Genomic DNA, 26,999 nt, shown 5'->3' with positions numbered 1-26,999 from the left:
CAACCTGGCACTTGCATCTACAAAATGCAAGCCATTGCCACCAGCCAATCGAGTTGACCAAGGAAGAGGAATAGCTTTACCTTCACACCTTTATGGGATTGTTCTTTTGTTTACATAGCTACATGCAAAGCTTGTTTAGTATGACTGAATGACTTTTCATGAAGAATAGCTTTTGCAAGTATAAAGGCAATTGGTATTAATTGGACTTCAAAGGTATAAAATAAGCCACATGGTAGTTTAAATTGTTACAAAAGCTAGGCTTGTGCAAAAAGGTTATGCTTTAAAAAATGGATTCAATTGAAGAATTATGAGACATCTTTTTGTTCGATTTCTCATCGAAGATGTGGAGAGAAGGGGAGAGCACACGACAATGTTGTTGGAGCTACTTGCAGCAGAATCTTGATGACTTATTTCATTCATTTGTAAAGAATGAGCTAATTTGAGTTAGTGCGATCGATAAGAAAGTCAGCATCATATCCTTTATCCAATAACCTTCCAGTTAAAGCAATGTGCCTTTAAGCCAACTATGGACGTGATCAAAGTGTGTAGGTCAAGCACCTTCCCAATGACGTGATACTTGACAAAAGTGTGCTTTATATTTGCATAAAACACTCGACTCCAAGCCAGTTGAATAGCACTAACACTGTCACAATACCAACAGAATCTGTGGTATGTACTAGATGAGTGAGCCATATAGCATTGCCATGTATTTGCATGAAACCAACCAGACTAGATAGACAAGCTTGCTCAATTTTAAAACACAATAATGAAAGAACTAGACTAATTCATTAACTTGCATAATTCATCTTATCCTGCTGTCACCAATCGCAACTAATTTATACAAAGACAAAAGTTTTAAACAGGCCCCAATCGACATGCAATCTCATTGATATGCCAAAAATGCAGCTGCTTAATGTCCGGACCTCTTGAATAACTCTTAAGGGCCTCTTTTGGCTTGCAGTATATCCAATACAAAGCAACCAATAATACTCTATCGTAGCATTACGTAACTTTCCTTTTAGCTTGCTTCTATGGGAGGCTTCAGGAATTTCGAAAGCCTGAAAGATCCATATCCGGTACCGCAATCAAGGAGGTAAAATTCACTGCATCAGTCAAGAAGCAGGCTAAGCGGTCAACCTGTAGGCCAAGACATGAAATTTGAAGCTGCTCTGCAGGTCAATTGCAATTTTTTTCATGAGCTTCCAAAAGCCTCAATTTGTTAATGAACTCCATCCTTACGTGCTTGTTCCAGAACACTTCCCAAGCTAAAGGGAATTTGACCTGTTCCTCCGACTAGTGATTTCCACGGTGCCTTTTGGACCCAGCTCCTACCTACTGTGTTTCTAGAAAATCCAGTTAGCTCCTCTCCCTGCAGCATTTGATCTGTCCCCTCGTCAATTCCACCATGCCACCCATCTTCCTTCCCTCGTAAGGAGTCCTGTTCAACCTTTCGACGCTTCCTTTGTCCATGAATAGCTCTATCCACCTTCCTTAAGGCCTCCTCTTTGTGTGACGCTTGCTCATCTACATTCTTATCTCTTCCACTATTAGATTCCAATCCAGTTATATTGAAAATGGGAACTTCGTCACTGCCCCATTCATCCCCACCATTTGGCTGTCCTTTGAAGACCTTGTTTCCCTTCTTTCCAGATTCACTGTAGCTCAGCTGGCTTTGGAAGATCGCTTCATTCCTCGATGTTTTGACAGTGACACTTTCAGCATCTGAACAGCAATATGGCAATGGACATTAAATTTCCAGTATGTGAAATTGCCATACCAGCAAGACTACTTCACTGTACACAAGCAAAACAAGCATCACTAAACTCTCTATCCCTAAACATAAAGCCAAGCCCCCACCCTAGACATGCTGATTATATAGAACCACCTTAACACAAACAAGACCTTTTTCAATAGCTTACGTTGCCTGAATTCCTCCCTGTCCAGACCCGAGGGCTCTTTTTTTGCTAAGCTTTGGTAACTGCAGGTAGTCATGCACTCTTGATCGCAATTGCAAAGCCGTAGTAGAGAGTGCGGTAGTGATTCCACGCGCTGAAAGCTGCGTTTGTGCTTTCCAAGGCCTTTCTCTGGGATTTTCTTAACCTGCATCCGTAAGAGACCCATCACACAAACGGAGTGCCCAGCTTGTTTCAGTGCTAGTGTTAAGTTTTCATGCAATGACAGTTGCTCCTTGCCCATGAGCAAATGCAGCTTGTACTGGTCTCTGCACCTATAACACAACGTACATTCAATGAGTAGATTAACAACTGGGACAAGGGCAAGAGCTGCAGTATGGCTCGTTTAAAGCCGACACCCTCCAGCCCCCCCAATCTACCAATGCTTATTTCCTGTCAGAAGCACTTACCCACAGTATAGCTTATTTTAGTTCCTCTTTGGCGATTAAAACCTCCCCAGAATCATGTAGATGAAAAGTGTTAACAGAATACATAAACTTGCTAGATAAAAATCGAATCCTCTTCTGAACGCTTGCCAACTTGGCACTAGTCAGCTTAGAACTACCTTATCTCAACTGTCACTAAGAATCCCTAAATCAGTAAAGCGTTTTTGCAATAGGCAAAATCATTTCACAAAAGTGCGAAGGCAAAAAAACGAACAAACCTTTCTTAACCTTGGAAAATATATGTTGAATCCACTAGACTTTTTGAGATCTGGAGCAATTCTTGTTGGAGATGCTGAACCAAGTTTTGACTCATTCTGATCTTGTGGATGATCACGCTCTTCCCATTCACGATGGAGCTTATCCATGTAAAACTCTCGTGCTTTCTCAAGTTTGAGACAGCCTCCTTTCCACATGCAGCCATTGTACTGATATTACCAAAAAGAAGGATGAATCAAAACAAATATCCCATGTTAATTTGAAAAAAATTAAAAGCTAGTCAAAGATTGATTATCCAAAAGACTTTATAAGTATCACAAAGTAGCAATTCAAGGCATTCGTCCTTGAAAGGTTGCTGAAAAAACGTGATTTTGGGATCCCCAAATTTTGTAAGGTCTTTGACCTCTCTTTTTTGGCCTTAAGAGTAACCAGAGTTTTGGCCCAGTCTTTTGCAGGTTGTAGGTTTTGTGTGTGCAAAGCCTGAGTTCAGAGCACTGCTCTCTCTCCCTCTTGAATAACAGGTCTTGAGAGGGCGCTGTGCAGAAGTTGCATAGTTCCTAGAAAGGTTGCTGAAATGCAAAACGTGATTTTGGGATCCCCAAATTTTCTAAGGTCTTTGACCTCTCTTTTTTTGCCTTAAGAGTAACCGGAGTTTTGGCCCAGTCTTTTGCAGGTTGTAGGTTTTGTGTGTGCAAAGCCTGAGTTTAAAGAAGTTGCTCTCTCTCCCTCTTGAATAACAGGTCTTGAGTTCAACTCTCCTCGTCGAATAGATCTTTAAGGTCTCTTGGGATAGTTTCCTATGACGTTAGAATTCTCTTCTTCTCGTGGAGGGGGTGTGCGCGTGTGTGTGTGTGCGCTAATAAAAAGAGGAAAATGGTATAACCTTTCTATCACCCAAGAGGGGTAGATTGGTTATGCCATTTCCCTCTTGAATAACAGGTATCGAGTTCACCTCTCCTCGTTGGATAGATCTTTAAGGTCTCTTGGGATAGTTTCCTACGACGTTAAAACTCTCTTTCTGTGGAGGGCAAATTTCGTGGGAGAAGAATTTATTGTAGCTTTGTGGATTTCCGCAAAGCTTTAGATATAGTTCCAAGGGGCAAATTGATGCGCAAACTGCGCGAGCTTGGAGTGCCTGTAGAGTCATATGGGGGATCATGGCCTTGTACTGGACAGTTGAAAGACGAGTGTGTATGGCCCAACGTATGTGATTATTCACTCCACCATTGGGTAAAACAGAGTTGCCCACTATTCCCCACTCTTTCTGGCATGTATGTAGATGAGGCTTCAGACTACATAGTAAGGGAGGGCGTACTATTGTTACTTGTATGTGGATGATATTGTGCTTATTTCAGATTCTCCCCAAGGGAAGCAATGCCATCTTAATGCTTTTCACACATTTGCGCGAGATACTGGTATATCTGTTAACCTTGGGAAGACCAAGGTTACGGCAATCAAAATTGCAACGCAATGGGTGAGGCGATCAGCACCAAGGTTTACTCATGGAGAGGACCAAATATGCAAATATCACCTACCTTGGCGTGGTTCATAGTGGCCCGATTTTCCATGAGGAGATTAGAGTGACTAAAGCATACACAATTTTGCGAGGTTTGGAGAGGATGTGTTCACACGTTCAGTTCCATGAGCCTCACACCAAGCTATGGGTTTTTGATAGTTTGGTTGCCTCAAGTATGCTATATGGAGTGTAGATAAGGGGACCCTCAGTAGATCATCATAGTCGTCAACATAATCGTACATATGGATGGTGAGACATGGAGAGGCCACTTACCTCCATAATCTCCAGGATGATCAAGGCCAAGGCTTCAGTTCTTCGTGTGATTGTCCGAGCAGTGCTGGCTACTCCTCCTCTGATGGTGGAGGCTCTTACGAGATCAATGACATTCATACACAGCTTATGGGAGCTCCCACGAGATCATTATGCTTGGCTGGCTATAGAGTCCTCACGGCACTTAACAACATAGGGAGATACATCATGTTGGTATGCACATATGGCAGCAACATGGTTTGAGCTACATGGTTTCTCTATGGACGGGCTCCCCCCCCTTTCAGTATTCTCTAGATGCACCTTCTCTCTCTCTGACACAGAGGGAGGTCACGAGATTTGCACGACAGGATCTGCTTTAGTTGGATACCTAGAGGACATGGATATAGCCTATACAGGAGCTGGGCACAAAGATGACTATGTACAGAGAGCATTTTCTCCAACTCACATAGGATGGTTTCTTATCTAGGCCTACCTACATTGACACACACTTCTCCCACAGCTTACGATGTGCTCTGAAACAGATTCGAACACATCACACCAGTTGGAGATTAAGACTGGCCGATTTCGAAGCATCTCAACTGAGACTGATTTGTGCAAGTTATGCCAGAAAGAGCCCAAGATAGAGCTCCACTATATACGCCACTATATAGCATACTATGAGATACGTGGCCGCTTTCACTACCTCTTTAGAGAGGCTTTTGGGCCTCTATCTAGAGTTATGAGATACCAGGATCACAAATGTCTTGGACTCTTATCTATTGGAGATTACGAGAGAGAGAGAGAGAGAGAGAGAGAGAGAGAGAGAGAGAGAGAGAGAGAGAGAGAGAGGCCCACAGACCAGGAGACACACCCAAAGACAGATCACGGTGTTCTTCAATATACAAGAAATATGAGATAAACCTTGAAGAATATACAATGACATCATAGGGGAAAACACCCATACAACCACTCGATACATCAAGGATAAGATACAATCAATCGTGAAGATAGAGTAGAACCTAAACTGGCTGTAGGAAGCCTACAAAAATCTGCCACAAGCTATGTCTCCCTCTGGCGGTGTAACCAAACCGTGTAGTCCAAAAAACCAAAATGATCTAGCGGATCTACTAGGAAAAACCATTTTGTGGCAGCTCATAGGAATGAGAAGCCCCTTTCCTGTGCCTCCAAATTCATTTGCATCCACTCCATCAAGATAGGATGTGATACATGACGCGACAGGCACCACGTGCCAACGGAAAAGAGCAGGCTGAACAACTTTAAGCACTTCAAATAACAACTGGACTGAAAGAGATGGAGACGGGAAGTGGCGGAGTGTCACCCCGAGAGAGCATTGGCCCCAAACCCTGGCGCCCCTTTCGATAAAGCCCATGAGATTGAGTAACCAGCGGTGTCCATTGATCCAAAGAAATTTGCTTTACCTTACCAGGAACCGTTTGTGAATGGTCAAGGGAGTAATGAACACGCCATGCGTCAGACCCTTCCATTACCTACTTCATATCCTAGCTATTTTGGAGGTGGTTTAGTGTTTCAAGCTATGGTTGGACCTTCCATAGGTTTGCAAGGTTATATGCCAGGAAATGTGTTTGGGAAAATGCAACCAGGCATGGTTAAACCTATGTATGGGAACATAGGTGTCCAACCAAGTTTCTAGGGTGCCTATGGCCATTTTCGAATGCGTGGAGCACACTTTGGTATGGCTTGTTTTCACAGCCATATGCCCAAAATGCAGATATGACAGGTAAAACGGGTAATGCAAGTGTTGAGCACCACTTTTACGAGCACCTGTTTATGACAATTTGACTCCTTTGAGTCAACCTAAAGATTACAAGGAAGGTGGGCATGCAATGAAGTTTAAAACTTTCAGGGAAACAGAGAACCAATTGAAGGCTTTGACCTTCATAGAGCAGTTTGATGCAACTTATGCTGAAGGAAGCTTCATAAAGTCTTCAAAGACACGCAAGGCTGCCAATTTCTTGAAAGGAAAGGCGCTTCAATGGTGGACCGCACAGCTTTTCGCACTTGCGGGGCTTACAAACACTTTTAAAGTGGATGTGATGACAACATGGCACGAGTTAAACACGGCAAACTGTGCGAATCTTGAAGAGTACAATAAGCAGTTTTGGGCAACCCTGGTACTAGTAAGCTCCTACAGGTTTGTGCCATTTTCAGAACAAACTGAAAAGTACTATTGTGGATTGCCCAAGGGAATCAACGACTGCTGCACAAAGACTATTGTCATGAATATCGCACAGTTGATTGAGAATGTGAGAGAGGCCAGTAAGCTGGCGAAAGGAAATTCCGATGAATTTAAGGGCAACAAGTGAGAGTCCTAGGGCAAACAGTTTTCAGCCAAGGGCAATGTTATAACAAAGCCTTATGTGCCTCCCACAAAGAAACCCTCCACTAATGTAGCTGACACGTCCAAGGAGCAGTTTAAACCTTGTTTTGGGCAATGACAAGGACAGAAAAGGCATTTTTCTAGCAAATCTTTTGAAGAAAGGAAAGCTCTAAGAGAGGCCAAAAAATGCTTCGTTTGTGAACAAAAGGGACGTTTTGCAAATGAATGGCCACAAAGGAAGTCACAAGATAAGAATGACAAGTCAGAGCATAAAGGAAAGAAGCCAAAGCCCAGTGCAAGACTTGTCCCAGATTTAGTTGGTGATCAGCCAAACATAGATGCGACAGAATTGTGCAAAGCTTGGCGTAAAGTTAGGGACCAAACAACATTGGTTTTCTTTGATTTCTTTGATCCAGGAGCCCGTGCAAATTTCACATCACCAAAATTGGCATCAAAGTTGGGCAATCGTGCGAAGATGGGCATGATAGGTGAAGTGGGTTTGGTATGTCCAGGTCATTCGAGACCGGTTACTCCCATGTTAGGGAAGCTTTGTTTGCACATTTAGAGTTATGAGGATGCAAAAGAGTTTCATATTATGTCACTTGAAGGCTTTGATGTGTTATTGGGTATCCCATGGTGTTACAGGTTGCATGCTATGGTGAATACTTACAACAAAAAGATCACCGTTGTACATAGAGGAAAGCCTCGTGCTTGATGTAAAGCTTATAGGCGAGTCTGTTCTAGTTGTTTCTGCTTCTAATATTTCATCTATAATAAAGAATCGTCTTTCTACGTATTTGATCTTTGCAAAAGAAGCACATGAAGTTGTATCTAATTGGTCTACCTTAGATAAAAATAGAACAACTTTCTAAAGTGTTTTTTCAGACTCTTTGCCAGGGGAGTTACCTCCTGAGAGACCTGAGAATCATGACATAGATCTTGTGCCAAGTTGTAGTCCACCGAACATGCCACCGTACTGGGTTAATGCAGGCCAGTAGAAAAAGATTATGAGACAAATCAATGAGCTTTTAGAGAAGGGGCTGATTCAGCCCAGTTCATCCCCTTTTTGTTCGCCTATACTCCTAATGCAGAAGAAGGATGGTTCATGGTGCATGTGCATTGACTACCGCGCGGGTTGAATAAGAATACCATCAAGAACAGGTTCCCTATATCGAGGATAGATGACATTCTTGATCAGCTTGAGGGAGTGTCACTATTTAGCAAGATAGATTTAAAGACCGGTACCAGTACCATCAGATACACATTAGGCCAGAAGATGTTCATAAGATTGCTTTTTGGACAACATTTGATCTCCGAGTTTCTTGTCATGCCATTCGGTCTCACAGATGCTCCTTGCCACGTTCAATAGAATGATGGACAAAATATTTAGACCACGTAGAAACTTTGTGGGTACATTCTTTGATGACATGATTGTCTTTTCAAAGTTTGAAAAGGAGCATAAGGATCACTTAACCGTAGTTTTCAATGAGTTGCGCAAGAACAGGCTACTCGTTAATGCAAAGAAGAGTGAATTCGTTCTGGAAGACATTCATTTTCTTGAGCACATTGTTTCAAAGGATGGGGCACGTACGTCAAAGGTGGCAGCAGAAGATGCAATGAAGACAAGAACTGGCTCGTGATCGGATGGGTACCTAGACTCCCATCTAGAACACTTGCAACGCCAAACAAATGAGCAAGGCACACCTATGGAGAAGAGAGATCACTGAGGTAGAGAGAGGCAAGACATCCGAGAATGAGAGAGAGAGAGAGAGAGAGAGAGAGAGAGAGAGAGAGAGAGAGAGAGAGATCTGGGAAAGGCTCTCCATGCTGATAACAATCTGCTCATACAAGTGACCAAGGGTAGTCCGGCATAGAACTGACATGCCCAATGGATAGACCCGAGGACACACAACTACAACTGCTGTTGACACTGCCAACTGCTCCTACACTCGAGACCACTGCCACGGTCTCGACATGGGCTAGGCTCCCCAACACAAGTCCATCTCCTTGTAAAGTGTGAGCTTTGTCCGAAAGTGGGAGTCAAGGATAGAAGAGTGGAATTATCCCACATGCTGTGGTGCAAGGCTGTAGAGCTACTTAAAGCTCATTTCATGAATGAATAAACACAACTCTATTTTGCATTACATCTCCCTTGTTTACAGTGAGCTTGTGATGGGTTAGCAAATACACAAGATCGTGTTTACGAGTCCAAGTTAATTGATCTTGGAACCTAATTCACTTGAGTGATAATCTAGCCACACACTCACTTGTGTGCACGATGTTTCTCTTTCATCCACCCTAGCTAGCACGATCCCATTCCCATCAAAGTGGTATCAGACATAGTTACCCGGAACGCGGAACGGGAACGGCGACGGGATCCCCGCGGAACGGGGGAACGGCTAGGGGTTCGGAACGGGAACGGTGTGGAACGGGAGGTATAAAAAACACCCAAATAGTGCATTTTTTAGCTTCTTGTGTTTAAATACAAGGAGTATTAGAGTGCTTTGACTCTAATACTCACAAAAAACTCGTTTTGAAGACCATTCAATCTTGCTATGACTAGATGATGTGAGAGAGAGAGAGAGAGAGAGGGAGAGGGAGAGATTTGAGAGAGTGGGAGGGAGAGGAAGAGAGCTTGAAGGCTTAAAGCCTTGAGCCTTGAGAGAGTGAGTCTTGAGAGGGAGAGATCTTGAGAGTGTGAGAGGGAGAGAGCTTGAGCCTTGAGGATTAGCTTGTGGAGAGAAAGGGGGAGGGGGGTGCATTTTATGAGTCCTTGAGGCCTTGCACACTTCAAAAAGAAGCCCAAACATTTACTTCAATTTTTTCAATTTTTGCCAAATTTGTTTGTAGCCGTTGGCCGTTCCAAGGGCATTCCGGAACGTTTTGGGGGCGTTCGGAACATTTCGGAACGGCCGTTCCGGTTTGCACTGGCCACTCGAAACGTCAAACGTTTCAGGGCGTTTCGGAACGTTCGGGAAGGGAACTGCCCCCCCGGAACGCCGGAACGGGGGCTAGGGGGCGTTCCCTGGTAACTATGGTATCAGAGCTATGGTGTGCTAGCTAGGCTCATTGCTATGCATTTAGTTTGGATTAGTATCTCCCAATCTCATCTGATCCTTAGTATAGCATGCCTAATGAAGATTAGTGCTTCTCTAGTTAATGTGAGCATGTTCTTGGGTTCTTCCCCTTGAGCCACTACTCTCTTGGCTAGTAGAGGGATTAATACTTGATTAATGACATCTAATAATCTTGTGTGTGCGATTTTTCACTTTGTTTTGTATTCATTTTTAGCTTATTTTGCCTCACCATTACTCTCATAGAGGGTACCATTGGCTAGTGCAAGTTGTGTGTGTGCGAAGTGCTTTCTGCGGCCATTCCATAGAGCCCTCACGCGCCTAAATCCCACCTCATTTGGCTCCTCAATTAAGCTCTCAAAATTTCTGCTTTTTCAGCCTTTAGAAGCCTGCTTTACCTCTGGACTTGAGTCAATATTAACACCCTTTAAGCAGTTGACCATTATTAGGTGTGTGTGTGTGTGGTTGACCGTTTGTGGCTTGTGTATGTGTGTTTTAGACTTTCGTTTGCTATCACTTCGGTGGGACTGCCCTCTTTGAGGAAGTCAAGCCTCAAAGGGCACCGTCCACACACACAAGGGACCCTCCCAAATCGGGTGCCATTGGGCGGACCTCAGCCTGGCGGAAAACTGCCCTGAAGTTTTTTTTCGAGTCCATTTGGAAAGTGGCCGACCGCCTTGCCTTGCCCACGCCGTCTGGCAGCCTTGCTTGCCGACCAATCTGACGGCGACACAGGCGCTTAAAACTAGTCCGTCTAGCCGCAACCTACCCGAAGGCTGCCTGCTACCTAACGCTGTCACGTGACACATCCCACCCCTATGTGTCCATGGACAAGCTACACCATAGCAGGGTTTCCGTCAAGTCCAGTCAAGTTAGATTAGAAGTGATCTGGCACTTTTGTGAGTCTATTCGTAGACCGTGCATGCCTAGTCACTCAGTGTAGATGCATATCCTCTGGTTGCACACTGCATAAGAATAAGCATTTCCATCAGATTCCATCAGAGTCAGTTTGGGGATTTTTCAGATGACTTTATCCCATTTTTCCCTATTTTTAACATTTTTCACTTATTTATTAAGTGACTTTTGTTGGGTACTCAGTAGGGCAAATTGGGTAAGTTAATATATAAGCAAACCCAAGTTAGCACAAATTGGCAGATGAGCAAAGGCACAGCAAGCTTCCCCAAGCAACAGGTGTCCCTCCCTCTCTCAGCAAGACCCTCCTCAATATCCTTGGCGAGGCTATTCCATCCATTGGCGTTTTCCTCATTGCATGCATCTCCATCCATTGGCGTTTTCAGAACCAGCCATCGCCATCCCAAGTTCTCACTTGCCCTGGCGTTTTTACCTTCACTGGCAGCAGCTCCAAAGTCCTACTAACGCTAGCCAACAGTTGCAAATCCTCATCGATTTTAGCATCAAAACGCAGCAAGATTCAGCCCTTCAATCTGTATAAAAACCAGGGTTTATCCTCAGCGATTCAGCCATTAAAAACGCAGCAGACACTCAGCGTTTTCAGCCGGCAGCAGTTCCTTTAAAAACACAACAGTACCCTACACACATCAGCGTTTTTTATCTATCATTTCAGCCCCTACAAGAACAGTCAATTTCAGCCACAAGTCAACAGGGTAAAGCAGTCAATTCAGCCCCCAAAGTAGCACCGATTCTCAGCCTTGCCCCTTTGTGGACAGCAGATACAAGAAGATCCAGATCAGCCCTAAAGTCATCACCATCGTCGTCATCGGCATAGTCCAAATTGCATCAGTCCATTGCATTCGCATTGTACACCTTTGTGCAATCAAAGTTAGACCACTCTCGCCGACGAGAGTGGGGCCTTCGGAGGAGGGTTTTACAACCTCTTGGGTGTCGTACCTCTTCTCTCTCCTTCTCTCAGTCTCATTCACTTGCACGCACAATATCCACTCACTTTGTTCGTGATCACGACACTCTACAAGACGGAAGGCTCTCTCCTTCCCTAAGAACTAAAAGGAACCTCGGGCAGTAAAGATCACTAATCTTGAGAAAATACAACATTCATTCCGCTGCACCTTACATTGGTATCAGAGCTTTGGAAGTGTTCTACATTACTCATGGAAAGAACCACAAGAACCACAAGAATTTTTTTTGCTTGTTGCGGTCGCACGAACCCAAGGTTACTTGGGCGTGGCGATTCCTTATCGTGTTTTGTTGAAGAGTGACAAGAATCCCAAGAAAGAAGGGCTTGTCCAGCCTCCCCTTGTGTCTCTTTTCACTCATTGAGAGCGGACCGTGCACTAAGGGGCCGGCCAATCGACGTGAGGTGGGAAAAAGCAACCTTGGTGTGAGCGCAAGGCCGCCAAGGGGTGCGCCCGCAGAAAGGAGTAGAACTCGGGTGAAGAGAAGATCCTTCTCCAACGCGATTAGCAAGCGAAAGAACACCTCAAGAACCTTAAGATCCTCAAGAACCCAAGATTCTCCCGAATCAAGGACCTCAAGAACCTCAAGACCCTCAAGAACCCAAGTTCCTCGCAAGCTTAAGACCCCAAGATTATAGTGCATGGTCGTCACCCGAAGCGGAATGGATACTTCGCATACAGGTGATGAGCATGAGAGAGGCGACAACGACTCGTCCCCACCCGGAGATGAGTTCTTCAACCCTCCCCCTTCGCCATCTACGCTAAACCCTATGGAGGCAGTGGTCAAGCAGATGATGGCCATGATGGATAGACAAGAAGCAAATCGCCTTGCTCAGGACCGTGCGCCTTGCTCAGGAACGTGAGCGGATTGCTCTTGCCGCAAAACAAGAAGAAAATCAACTTGCTTTCGAACGCGAGCGCGATGAACGAGAAGCTCAAAGGGAGATTCGTCATCAAGAATTCATTTCCCACATGCTAGCCTCGAAGACCGAACCACCCAAAGATTGTGGAAGTTCGTCAAGTGGCGCAAGCCACGACGCGGATTCCAACCATCCAGTCACAGAAAAGTTGACTTTCAGTAAGTATGACTATAAGATGGATGCTACGGTGATTCATTCTTGGTTCCATCAATTTAATGCTTATTTTGCGACAACTAAGAAAACAGGAAATAGCAAAGTTTTGACGGTAGCTATGTACCTTGCCGGTGATGCCATCAATTGGTACCATGCATGGCAAGAGGCACAGCTAGCCGCGCACCTAGAGGCAGCCGATGATTTCACGCCCCTCTCTTTTAGTTGGGCTGATTTCCAAGACAAGCTCAAGGCGCAGTTTATGCCACCTCAGTACCTCGCACGCTTGAAAAAGGATTGGCGTAATCTCAAGCAACATGGTATGCCAGTCATGTTTTTTTCTAACCGTCTTTTGCAGCTAGGCACTCAATTACGCAAGTCGGATGATGAGCGCAAAGAGGCTTTTCTCTTTGGGTTAGACGAATACATCAAGTTTGATGTTGAAGTCTTTGACCCCGCGGATCTCAACAAGGCGGTAGCAATCGCTCTCGCCCAAGAGATGAAGCACAACAAGGGAAAGCCTAAGGAGAACAAGTCTTCTCAAGGGACATCTCAGAATTCTCAGAACACACAGAATGGTAAGAATGGTAATTCTTCTAGCCCTTCTTCCTCTAATTCCTCGGAAAAGAACTCTAACAATGAATCTAAGGGTAAAGCTAAAGCACCTGCAAAACCTAAGCTAACCCCTGATGAAAAAGCTTCACAAGGAATTATAGGAGGATACATCACGGCTGAAGAACAAGTGATTTTTGCTAAAGAAGGTAGATGTTTTCAATGTCACGTTAAGGGTCACATTAAGAAGAACTGTCCTAAGACAGTCCCACCTAAAGAGCCAAAGACACCCGCAACTACCACAAACTCTGTCACAACACAACCTGCATCTTCTCATGACTTTGACACACACATTGATGAATATCTCATGAAGTGTTATGGTCATGTAAAAGGACAGCGTTTTGTCATATTGTTTGATCCAGGCAGTATGCATGATGTGATTAGTCCCCCTCTTGTTGAGAGAGCCCGCTTAGAGGTTAGTCAGAAATCTTCTCTTGGCCTCGCTCTTGGTATGGACTCTCTTATCATGAAGGAGTGCCTTGATGTGATGTTTACCGTTCAGCAAGCTTCTTTTCATAGGAAATTTCTTGTGTCTCCTCTCTCAGGATGTGATATGATTTTAGGCATTAAATGGTTTCGTGAACTTGATCCTGACATTAAATTTAGTGCTAACGCGATCACTTTACATTCCGATATTAATTCCCCCCTCATCATTCATGCTGAGGAGGGCTTGCATTCTTTGCCTCTCATCTCGCATGTGCAAGTAAAGCGTGAATTACGACAAGGAGCACAAGCGGCATTCATCTATGCTGCCCCAGTTTCCCAGAGCATTCAGGCTCCAGGTAAGTATTCGGAGTTGTTTACGAAATTTAAACATCTCTTTTTGCAGGATGATCTTCCACCTCGTCTCCCACCGGAGCGGCCGGAGGACCATCGCATCGAGCTTATGGAGGGAGCGCAGCATGTCAGTAAGGCTCCCTACCGTTTGAACAAGTCACAGGAGGAAGAGTTAAGAGCGACAACTCACGGAGTTGGCGGCTAGAGGATTCATACGTCCTAGTGTAAGTCCTTTTGCTGCCCCTATTTTGTTCGTTCGCAAGAAGGATGGTTCGTCTCGTTTGTGTGTTGATTACAGGGCATTAAACAAGATGACCGTCAAGAACAAGTTTCCGATGCCTCGCATTGAGTATATTCTCGATAAGCTCAATGGGGCAAAGGTTTTCAACAAGGTCGATCTCAAAAGTGGATACCATCAGGTACGGGTATTCAAGACTGCCTTTCGCACCGAGCGAGGGCAATGGGAGTATATTGTTATGCCTTTTGGATTGACAAGAGCCGTGGGTACGTTCAATCGTCTCATGGTAGGTCGTTTCGGCGATATGGTAGGTGTATGTGTGTTCATCTTTTTAGATGATATTCTCATTTTTTTTGCATCGTCGGAGCAACATGAATTAGATGTTGAAAGGGTACTAACTCGTTTGGATGAGTGTCAGTTGTACATTGCAGCTAAGAAGTCTGGATTTTTTCTTACTGAAGTCACTTATTTGGGTTATATCATTTCTGCAAAAGGCGTCAAGCTAGACCCCGCGAAGGTGGAACAGGTTCGTAATTGGGATTTGCCCAAAACTCCATATGATGTGCGCTCTTTTCTTGGGTTATGTCAAGCATATAGTTCGCACATAGAGAATTTTGCACGCATTGCTGCACCTATGATTGATGTTTTGAAAGGGGTAAAGACTCGCCGTCAACACGTAGACTTGCCCGAGGCAGCCATTGAGGCTTTCGCAGCTCTTAAGGTTACGGTGACAGAAGCACCGTGTCTTATCCTTGCCTCTTGGGATGACCCCTTTGAGGTATGGACGGATGCGAGCAATGTCGCCATCGGCGCTGTGCTCCAGCAGCATGGTCGCCCAGTAGCTTTCCTTAGCCGAAAGCTCAATAGTGCAGAAAAGAATTATTCAGTTTATGATAAAGAACTTTTGTCTGTCGTTCACTCTCTTAAGCATTGGAAGCATTTTTTGTATGGTAGAGAGTTTACAGTGCGCACAGATCATCAAGCCCTCAAGTGGCTCCAATCTATGCCTAGTGCACATTGGAGTGATCGCCAAGCGCGGTGGTCATAATTTTTTGAGCAATTTGGCGGTTTGATTGAGTATGTGCCTGGAAAAGCTAACCCTGTTTTTGCAGATGCGTTGAGTCACAAAGGACAGATTTTGGCTCTTGAGTCAAGAACCACATTTTCTATACAGGGTGAGTCTTTTGACAGCATGAAGAATCAGTATGCAGATTCGGAGTTTGGTAAGTATTGATTGCAGGCTCTTGCTTCCCAAGGGCCCAGCAACTATCTCATTCGTGATGGATTGTTATTTTTTCGTCAGCGTCTTTGTGTGTTTCCCTCTCTCAGGCCAGCCATATTGCATGATGCACATGACTCTCTCACGGGTGGGCACAGGGGAATGAACACCACATTGGAAAAGATTGAACGATTTTTCTATTGGCCTAAAATGCGAAAAGATGTGTTTAGTTATGTCACACATTGCACTATATGTCAAAAAGTAAAGCTCCTCGAGGTAAGCAGCAAGGCCTCTTGCTTCCGCTGCCTATTCTCGAGGGACCTTCTCAGGATATCTCTATGGATTTTGTGACTAACTTACCACCAAGTCTACATTCAAGGAACACTCAATGTTTAACTATTGTTGATCGTTTCAGCAAATTTTGCATGTTGATTCCTTGTAAGGCCACAGTTACTGCACAAGATGTTGCACGATTGTTCGTAAAGATTGGTACCCCCTCTATGGTTTGCCAAAATCCATTGTTTCAGATAGGGATGTTAAGTTTACGTCCAACTTTTGGCGTGCACTCTTTGAAAATTTTGGCACAAAGTTGAATTTTTCATCCGCTTTTCATCAATACTCAGATGGTCAAATGGAAATTTATAATCAGTTGGCTTTTGATGTGTTGAAGTCTTATGTTCATGATCAGCAGTCTCAATGGGAGCTCTATCTCCCATCGGTTCAGGCTATCCTCAATGATTCCTTCTCTTCTGCTATTGGTCAAACTCCGTATGAGGCAGCTTTGGGCCGCCGATTCCAGTCACTGTTGACTCGATCGGTCAGTCAAATGCCTGATGCCAATGCTGAAAGTCAGTCCTTGGATGAGATTTCTGAGAGTGTGAAGCTTCGGCTAAGCAAAGCTCAAGAATCTTATTCTCGACAGGCCAACAAGCATCGTCAGGAGGTCTCGATCAAGGAAGGAGATTGGGTGTATCTACGAATCATGAAATAGCGTCTTAAGCAAGTTGGAAAGAAATGTCCTAAGTTATCTTTTCGTATGTATGGTCCATTTCCAGTCATCAAAAAGATTAATGAGGTTTCAATGAAATTGAAGTTGCCTAACTCATGGTCAATGCACAACGTTTTCCATGTTTCTTGGTTGAAAGAACTACTCCAAAGGACGTTTCGGAAGAAGAAGAACCGGAGATCATCGATGAAGCAGAAGTCATGGAGCTGGAGCAAGTCTTGTTGCATCGGTTTCGTCATGGTTCGAAGATACAAGTACGACAATATTTTTTGAAGTTCAAAGATCGAGGAACCCATGAAGCGGTGTGGGTAGACGAAGAGTTCTTCAAGGATTATCCAGAGTTGTTGGCAGACTACAAGGAAGCCATGCAGCTCGGTACCAGTACCTCACTTTAAAAAGGAGGGGATGTCACGTGACACATCCCAACCCTATGTGTCCGTGGACAAGCTACACCATAGCAGGGTTTCCGTCAAGTCCAGTCAAGTTAGATTAGAAGTGATCGGCACTTTTGTGAGTCTATTCGTAGACCATGCATGCCTAGTCACTCAGTGTAGATGCATATCCTCTGGTTGCACACTGCATAAGCATAAGCATTTCCATCAGATTCCATCAGAGTCAGTTTAGGGATTTTTCAGATGACTTTATCCCATTTTTCCCTATTTTTAACATTTTTCACTTATTTATTAAGTGACTTTTGTTGGGTACTCAGTAAGGCAAATTGGGTAAGTTAATATATAAGCAAACCCAAGTTAGCACAAATTGGCAGATGAGCAAAGGCACAGTAAGCTTCCCCAAGCAACAGGTGTCCCTCCCTCTCTCAGCAAGACCCTCCCCAATATCCTTGGCGAGGCTATTCCATCCATTGGCGTTTTCCTCATCGCATGCATCTCCATCCATTGGCGTTTTCAGAACCAGCCATCGCCATCCCAAGTTCTCACTTGCCCTGGCGTGTTTACCTTCACTGGCAACAACTCCAAAGTCCTACTAACGCTAGCCAACAGTTGCAAATCCTCATCGATTTTAGCATCAAAATGCAGCAAGATTCAGCCCTTCAATCTGTATAAAAACCAGGGTTTATCCTCAGCGATTCAGCCATTAAAAACGCAGCAGTACCCTACACACATCAGCGTTTTTTATCTATCATTTCAGCCCCTACAAGAACAGTCAATTTCAGCCACAAGTCAACAGGGTAAAGCAGTCAATTCAGCCCCCAAAGTAGCACCAATTCTCAGCCTTGCTGTAACCGGCCTGTTCAATCCAAAAAGGGCGGTAGACTTTACTTTAAACCTTGATTTAGCTTTCACCCATTATTAGTCGTCTATTTTACCTGTACTTTCAAGACACTGCAAAGGGGAGAGGGATACAGGCTGCTAGATTGCACCTGTATGAGTAGACGGACACCAGATTGACCCCTAACTTAGGCGCCCCTTTCGGTATTTCTTTATTATTCAAAAGAGGGAATAAACGCTGTGGTTCCTACAAGCTGCCCCGCACAAACTCGGATGAATTTCCACTGTTCCAGCCCGATTTCGGCAGCATAACTGTACTAGAACCCTTCACGGTCAGTATTCCCACGCATTGACTAACTTTCCCGACGCATACGGGCACTTTGCAAAACCTGGCGAGAATCTGCAGCACGCTGAATTCTCTGTTTTCAGCCCTGAAAATGCTCCAGATCGCCTGTACAGCGGTCCCCTTGCGTCCCCGAACCTCCTGGGGGTATTAGGGTCCGTTTAGGGCCAAAACCCTAAACCTGCAAAAATACACAGCAGGCTGTAATTCACTGTTTCGGGCTCCGTTTCGCGTGCCGGTCGCATCCCTAGCAAGTCCTCGAGCTCCCGCACCTGTAGGGCTACTTGCCCTTTGAATCGGACGAGATTTCTGGCGTGAAACCTCTCCGAATTCACCTGTACCTGCGGGGGGATTAGCCGCTAGCTAATCCAGTACCTGTGCAAGAGGCTCTTGCCTCGGCAATCGCGCATGAACCCACACAACTGTACATTGGTCAAATGAAGAGCCCACTAGAGGGGCATAACATACTGCCAAAGGGGAGAGAGAGGGCAGTGCGTAGCGTGCAGGGCATCACTCTTGGCACCGCACTGTGCATAAGAGGGAAAGCAAGCACTCCATAGCTCTTAACCTGTGACAAAATCAGCAAATGAGCCCTTCTTCCCTTCAAATTCAGCGCCAACTCTCTCTTGCATTAGAAACTGCACCAGAATGTGCCACTTGGCACATTTACAAGCATTTTCCCGTTTCGGGGTTGCCACCTAAAAATATCCCAACCGGTTGCCCAGTTGACTTCACGGCAGAGTAAGAAAATGTTCCCTTTGTCATTCCGGAGGTAATGACGCCAACACATTTTCAGGTCCCAAAATAGCAGTTCCCTAAATTTTAGGAGATGCTGCCATTATATCTTTCTAGGTCATCCGACCCTCTTTGTACACTGTGGCCACATCCAAAACTGAAATGTAGCCTCTGTAGCAAAGGATTCCACTTTGGCTAGTCAATGACCCCACTTGGCTAACCATAGTCCTTGTCCAACCTTAGTGCTCTCTTGCCCTCAGGCCTGGACTCCCTCTGGACAGTTCCACACTAGCTATGCAATGCAGGGCAGTTAGATTTCCCGAGGAGTGTTTCCAAAAAGTGAAAGTAAATAGATAATAAGAAAGAAATCAACAAAAAGGATAGATAGTAGTCACACGCTGGTGACATACCCCCCTCTTGAAATCTCAAACGTCCTCGTTTGCATCTATGTCGTACATGCTCACTGTCAACACTGATGTATTCAACACCTGTTGACACATATACGACACATACATGCTCATTGTCAACCCTGGTGTATTCAACACCTCGTCGACTCATGTATTGCTTGCGTGTGAACCCTGTCCCAATGACATAGTGGTAGCTGCACACTGTGCCATTGCTTTGAGTCACTAACTTTCCAATGACAAAATGGTAGCTGCACATTTTGCCACTGTCTTATAGTACACGTTGGATCCCGTAACACTTTCGAGCATATCCAAACCGACAGTTTAAGAATGCAGTTACACATGTACTCTTCAATAGAAGCAATCACTGTATCCTTGACAAACTGACAAGAAATACTCACTTCTATAGCACTAATCAAACTTTTGGACATTCCATAAGAGCAATTGCCAAACTGACAATCTGTACAGCTCTAACATTCATGTAACAGGTATTTGATTTGAGCTCACTTTAAATACCATGTACATCATTTGTTTCAGAAGCCATTGTCACACTGACAATCCATTTAGCTTTGAAACTCAAGGGGTCAAGGTAGGTTGCAAATCGAAGGCTTCCAGGTAAAGTGATAACACAGTTGGTGACTCTGCAAGTTCACCTTCTTCCATCCACTTAGCATCCATTGGTGGATAGTTTCTGAACTTTACCAAGTAACGCCTGGCAACCTTGCCTTTCACTTTCCTTTCTTTGTGTGCCAAAATCTGTTCAGGGAGCAAGATCTCGTCAAGTTCCTCGACTTCCGGCTGATCTTCAGCTGGCATATCTTCTGGCACATCACCCACATAGGGTCTGAGAAGACTCACATGAAACGCATTGTGAATCTTCCAACTGTCAGGCAATTTCAGCCTATATGCAACATCATTGATTATGTCGCACACTTGAAAAGGCCCATAGTAACGCATGCTGAGCTTTGGAAACAGTCTTTCCTTGCCCTTCATCTTCTTTAACCTTGCCTTTTCAAACCGTAGAAGCACCCAATCACCAAGTGAATATACCACTTCACGACGGTGACGATCAGCTGCTTTCTTTTGCTTTGCCTGAGTCCTTTCTAAGGCCACTTTGACCTTCTTGTACATTTCATCCATGTCTTGAACATACTTATCTGCTTCAAATATCTTGTCCTTTGTATGCAGTATGGGAGGAACTTTCTTGCCACCTTCAACTATCTCAAAAGGTGCCTTGCCAGTTGATGAATGCACTGTATTATTGTATGCATACTCCACCAATGGCAAATACTGCTCCCATTTTCCTTTATGCTCTGACACATAGCACTTCAGCAGATCTAGGACAGTAGAATTTGCCTCTTCTGACTGCCCATCTGTTTGAGGATGAAATGACGAAGAGAATTTGAGCGTTGTGCCCATATTCTCAAACAAGCCTCTCCAGAACAAACTTGTCATGCGTGGATCACGGTCGCTAACAATCGACTGTGGCATGCCATGATACTTGAAAATATTGCTCATAAACAAGCGTGCCATCTGATCTGGCTTTATCTTCTTCCTGACAGGAATAAAATGAGCCTGTTTGCTGAATCTGCAAATAATGGTCCAAATACCATCGTTTCCTGTCTGCGTTCTCGGAAGATCAAAGATAAAATCCATAGCAATACTTTCCCATGGTTTATCTGGAATAGGTAGTGGTTGCAATAACCCTCGTGCCTTTTGCCTGTCAAACTTGACCTTTTGGCATATTAGGCATTCTCGCACAAAGGCATCCACATCCCTTCTCAATGTAGGCCAATAGAAGAATGTCTGAACCGCTTTAACTGTAGCATCGATACCACGATGCCCTGTATACGGTGGGACATGACTCTCTTCCATAACTTTGCGTCGCAATGGCTTTGTGACACACAATCTGCCATGCATCATCATGAACCCGTCTTTAAGAAGATAGTGTTCATGACGTTGTCCTTGCATTAGCTGCTCAAAGACCCTTGCAAAATCTTCATCATTTGCATACTGTTCTCTCATATCATCAAGTTCATGATGATAAGGAATCGACACAGCTGAAATTTGTGGCTTCCTTGACAAGGCATCAGCCACAACGTTCTTCTTGCCTTCCACATGCACAATCTGAAAATGGAACATGGACAAAATATTTGCCCATCGCATATGCTTCTCAGATAACTTTGTCTGTGTCAAGAAGTATCGCAAGGTCTGATGATCCGTTTGGACAACGAAATCTGCACCTAGCAGGTAGTGTTTCCAACTTAAGAGCGCATGAATCACAGCCAGTAACTCTTTCTCATAGACCTGCATAGTCATCTCTGGCCCTTGCAAAATTCTGCTCTCATAGGCTACTACCCTGCCATCTTGCATTAGCACTGCACCAATGCTACTACCGCAGGCGTCACACTGGACCACAAATGACTTCCTAAGATCTGGCAACACAATGACTGGATCTGAAGTCATCTTTTCCTTTAAGAGATTAAAAGCTGAAATCTCTTTCTGTGTCCATCTAAAGGTGACTGCCTTCTTTTGAAGAGCATGTAAAGGTGAAGCAATCTCAGCGAAATTTCGGATAAGCCTTCTGTAATAGGAGCATAGTCCCAAAAAGCTTCGGACATCATGCACCGTCTTCAAATTTGGCCATGACTTGATCGCTTCGACTTTTGCAGGATCCATTCTGACACCATCCTTTGAGACAATGTGTCCCAGAAAGTGAATCTCTTCCAGAAAAAACTCACTTTTCTTTGCATTGATGAGCAACCTATGACTGCGTAGCTCTTTGAACACAATGGCCAAGTGATGCCTATGCTCCTCTTCATTCTTTGAGTAGACTATCATGTCATCAAAGAATGTACCAACAAACTGCTGGTGTGGACGGAAAATTCTGTCCATCATCCTATTGAACGTAGCAGGAGCATTTGTGAGACCAAAGGGCATCACTAAAAATTCGTAAAGGCCAAACGTTGTTCTAAAAGCAGTCTTGTGCACATCCTCTGATCTAATGCGGATCTGATGGTACCCACTCTTTAGATCTATCCTGCTAAACATAGTTGCTCCTTCTAATTTGTCCATAATATCATCAATTCTAGGTATAGGGAACCTATTCTTGATGGTATTCTTGTTCAGTGCACGGTAGTCGATGCACATACGCCATGAGCCATCCTTTTTCTGCACCAACAACACTGGAGAACAGAATGGAGATGAACTGGGCTGAATCAGCCCCTTTTCTAACAACTCCTGTACTTGGCCCATTATCTCTTTCTGCTGAGCCGCACTAACCCTGTACGGAGGCTTATTTGGTGGGCTACTGCCTGGCACCAAATCTATCGCATGGTCCTCGGGTCTCTCTGGCGGTAATTGAGACGGTAATGAATCGGAAAAACAGTCACTATACTGTTGTAAAAACATTGACCTTTCTTTATCTAGCACAGATAAATTTGATTCATCACAATCTGACACTTCACGTGCAAAAACCAAGTACGCAGAAAGATGCTTTTTCATTACAGAAGTAATAGCAGAAGCTGATACAGTAGGAATAGACTCTCCTTTAAGCTTTACATCCAGAATGTGAGTCTTTCCCCTGCTCTGTACAGTGATCTTTTTGTTGTAGGCATCCATGATTCCCTGTACACGAAACAACCAAGGAATACCTAACAACACATCACATCCGTCCAGTGGCATGATGTAAAATTCTTCAGCATCTACATAGGACTGGATATGTAGACGCAACTTTCCAATGATGGGTGTCACAGCCTCTGTATGGCCAGGACATGCCAAACCTGCCTCTGCTGTATACCCCATCTCTTCAGGTCTGATTCCCAACTTTGAAGCCAATTCTGGGGAAATGAAGTTGGCTTTGGCACTTGGATCAAAGAAGATAAGCACTGTTTGATCCCTGACCTTTCCCCATGCTCTGCAAAGCTCACTTGCATCTGAATTTGGCTTGTCGCCCACCATATCTGGCACTAGACCAGCCATGGGCTTCTTTCCTTTCCTGTCCTCCTTGTCTTCAGAATCAGCTGGCCTTTTCTTTGTAGGACAGTTGTAAGCAATGTGGCCAGGCTGCTCACATATAAAGCATTTGTTCTCTGTCCTCAGGACCTTCTTTTGCTCTTCTGACTTGCGAGGAAAACGTCTTTTCCATTTCTTTGCTGGTCCCTTTTCTGATTCAGCCGTAGCTTTGTCTTTCCCTGCGTTGGCTGACTCCTGAGTCCCTTTAGGAGCCTCATTGGGAACGTGCTTCTTGGCTGAATTTTTCTTGCCTGATCCTGCCTTGACGCCAGTGTTAAATTCACAATCTTCTCCCTTGAGCAAACCATTGCCAGTGTTTGCTACCTCGATGAGCTGCGTCAAAGTAGTGACTTTTGTCTTCGTGCAGTATTTTCTCAATCCTTTGGGTAGGCCACAACAGTATTTTTCAATCTGTTCTGTCAATGGCACAAACCTATAGGAAGTTACTGGAAGTAGAGCTTTCTAAAACTTCCGATTGTAATCATCCAGATTTCTGCAAGTGGCAGCATTAAGCTGGTGCCATTCTGTCATGACATCTGCTTCGAAATCATCAGATAACCATGCTGCTGCAAAAATCTGCTTGAAGTAAATCCATGTGGACGGAGCTTGCCCTTGAAGCAATAAAGTTGTCCACCATTGTCCCGCATTCCCTGTCAAGAAAGTGGCTGCCTTGCGGACCTTTGAAGCCTCTGTAAAATTTCCCCCTGCATAGGCCTTGTCAAACTGCTGGAGGAATGAGAGAGCCTTCTTCCTGTCATCAAACCCTGTAAAGGTCGTGAATGACACTCCTTTGCCACCTTCTTTGTACGGAGTTGGCCTCTCCAGCGGCGTTAAATTGTCATATGGAAGTGACTGAAACATGGGAACACTATTAGGGTTCATCTGTGTTCCTTGGCCGCTATTAACTTGACCTGGAAATGCCATATTTGGCTGCTGATTTATAATTCCAGCCATACCAAAATTTGCTTGTGGCATCCCAAATTGTCCCTGAGTGCTTTGAAACCCTGGTTGCATACCCATGACACTGTACATGGGGTTAGGCATCATCGTTTGAGCACCCGCAAACACTGTTCCTGGCGTATAAAACTGGTTTCCAGGTGCATGACCAGCCATGCTTTGGAATACGGATCCACCTCCAAAATAGCCAGGGTGTACTGAAGGTGGTGGGAAGACCTGTTGCATAGCCTGTAGGTTGCTTCCCTGCCCATTAGAACCAGCTATAGGCTGTTGAAAGGTGGCGGGCTGAACTGGTACAGTTTGAAAGACTGGCATCTCAGCCACCTGTTCTTGCACCTTAGGCATAAGTTGTGGAGACTGCATATTCTCCGTCAAGTGTACAGGTGTTTCCATTGACTGTGCGGTATGAATCACCTGTGCTCGAGCCTTAACAGGCTTTTGAATATGATCCAATGACCCAACTTGCTGAGACGTAACAGGAGGTTGCAGAAAGGCTAAAAACCTCGGCATCTGCATTACTTGTGTGAACATAGCCACAGCAGTAGCCAACTGGGTCCTGAATATATCGTCATCTGTCTGTGGTGGTCTTGACGACTCACCCACTTCATGTGTCTGTTGACCCTGTGAAGAGGAAACCTCTTCAGTCACATCATCTGGTCTGTCAGCCATAATTGCAATTCCCTGTGTCTGGTCTATGATCCCCTGTGTGTTCAAGTCCAAAACTGACCAAGGCTCACTTCTATGGGAAAAAGTGATTTTATCCCGTCGATGGAACCATGTAACCGGCCTGTTCAATCCAAAAAGGGCGGTAGACTTTACTTTAAACCTTGATTTAGCTTTCACCCATTATTAGTCGTCTATTTTACCTGTACTTTCAAGACACTGCAAAGGGGAGAGGGATACAGGCTGCTAGATTGCACCTGTATGAGTAGACGGACACCAGATTGGCCCCTAACTTAGGCGCCCCTTTCGGTATTTCTTTATTATTCAAAAGAGGGAATAAACGCTGTGGTTCCTACAAGCTGCCCCGCACAAACTCGGATGAATTTCCACTGTTCCAGCCCGATTTCGGCAGCATAACTGTACTAGAACCCTTCACGGTCAGTATTCCCACGCATTGACTAACTTTCCCGACGCATACGGGCACTTTGCAAAACCTGGCGAGAATCTGCAGCACGCTGAATTCTCTGTTTTCAGCCCTGAAAATGCTCCAGATCGCCTGTACAGCGGTCCCCTTGCGTCCCCGAACCTCCTGGGGGTATTAGGGTCCGTTTAGGGCCAAAACCCTAAACCTGCAAAAATACACAGCAGGCTGTAATTCACTGTTTCGGGCTCCGTTTCGCGTGCCGGTCGCATCCCTAGCAAGTCCTCGAGCTCCCGCACCTGTAGGGCTACTTGCCCTTTGAATCGGACGAGATTTCTGGCGTGAAACCTCTCCGAATTCACCTGTACCTGCGGGGGGATTAGCCGCTAGCTAATCCAGTACCTGTGCAAGAGGCTCTTGCCTCGGCAATCGCGCATGAACCCACACAACTGTACATTGGTCAAATGAAGAGCCCACTAGAGGGGCATAACATACTGCCAAAGGGGAGAGAGAGGGCAGTGCGTAGCGTGCAGGGCATCACTCTTGGCACCGCACTGTGCATAAGAGGGAAAGCAAGCACTCCATAGCTCTTAACCTGTGACAAAATCAGCAAATGAGCCCTTCTTCCCTTCAAATTCAGCGCCAACTCTCTCTTGCATTAGAAACTGCACCAGAATGTGCCACTTGGCACATTTACAAGCATTTTCCCGTTTCGGGGTTGCCACCTAAAAATATCCCAACCGGTTGCCCAGTTGACTTCACGGCAGAGTAAGAAAATGTTCCCTTTGTCATTCCGGAGGTAATGACGCCAACACATTTTCAGGTCCCAAAATAGCAGTTCCCTAAATTTTAGGAGATGCTGCCATTATATCTTTCTAGGTCATCCGACCCTCTTTGTACACTGTGGCCACATCCAAAACTGAAATGTAGCCTCTGTAGCAAAGGATTCCACTTTGGCTAGTCAATGACCCCACTTGGCTAACCATAGTCCTTGTCCAACCTTAGTGCTCTCTTGCCCTCAGGCCTGGACTCCCTCTGGACACTTCCACACTAGCTATGCAATGCAGGGCAGTTAGATTTCCCGAGGGGTGTTTCCAAAAAGTGAAAGTAAATAGATAATAAGAAAGAAATCAACAAAAAGGATAGATAGTAGTCACACGCTGGTGACACTTGCCCCTTTGTGGACAGCAGATACAAGAAGATCCAGATCAGCCCTAAAGTCATCACCATCGTCGTCATCGGCATAGTCCAAATTGCATCAATCCATTGCATTCGCATTGTACACCTTTGTGCAATCAAAGTTAGACTACTCTCGCCGATGAGAGTGGGGCCTTCGGAGGAGGGTTTTACAACCTCTCGGGTGTCGTATCTCTTCTCTCTCCTTCTCTCAGTCTCATTCACTTGCACGCACAATATCCACACTTTGTTCGTGATCACAACACTCTACAAGAGGGAAGGCTCTCTCCTTCCCTAAGAACTAAAAGGAACCTTGAGCAGTAAAGATCACTAATCTTGAGAAAATACAACATTCATTCCGCTGCACCTTACAGGCGCCGTGCCCACGCTTGCCCGAGGCCTTGCTCGGTTGCCCGCGCTACCCGACTCAA

General features: G+C 44.9%; 1 protein-coding gene across 2 annotated transcripts in view; it reads right to left on the bottom strand.

The window, feature by feature from the left end:
• Nucleotides 1-767: 767 nt before the first annotated feature.
• Nucleotides 768-26,999, bottom strand: part of LOC147437078 (protein REPRESSOR OF SILENCING 3-like) — a 35,477-nt gene continuing 9,245 nt past the window's right edge. Inside the window, exons 2-4 of one of the 2 annotated variants that reach the window (XM_086486525.1) lie at nt 2,627-2,823; nt 1,920-2,227; nt 768-1,722 (exon numbers count right to left, since the gene is read on the bottom strand). In XM_086486525.1, coding sequence (XP_086342651.1) covers nt 1,220-1,722; nt 1,920-2,227; nt 2,627-2,823 — 1,008 coding nt within the window. In that variant the 3' untranslated portion in view covers nt 768-1,219. Of the gene's footprint in view, nt 1,723-1,919; nt 2,228-2,616; nt 2,824-26,999 lie in introns of both variants that reach the window. The other variant, XM_086486526.1, reaches the window with a different exon arrangement.

The sequence above is a fragment of the Adiantum capillus-veneris genome, chromosome 17 (assembly GCF_014529385.1).
Source record: "Adiantum capillus-veneris isolate H3 chromosome 17, ASM1452938v2, whole genome shotgun sequence".
In the NCBI taxonomy this organism is placed as follows: domain Eukaryota; kingdom Viridiplantae; phylum Streptophyta; class Polypodiopsida; order Polypodiales; family Pteridaceae; genus Adiantum; species Adiantum capillus-veneris.
This window is presented reverse-complemented; position numbering and strand designations above follow the sequence as displayed.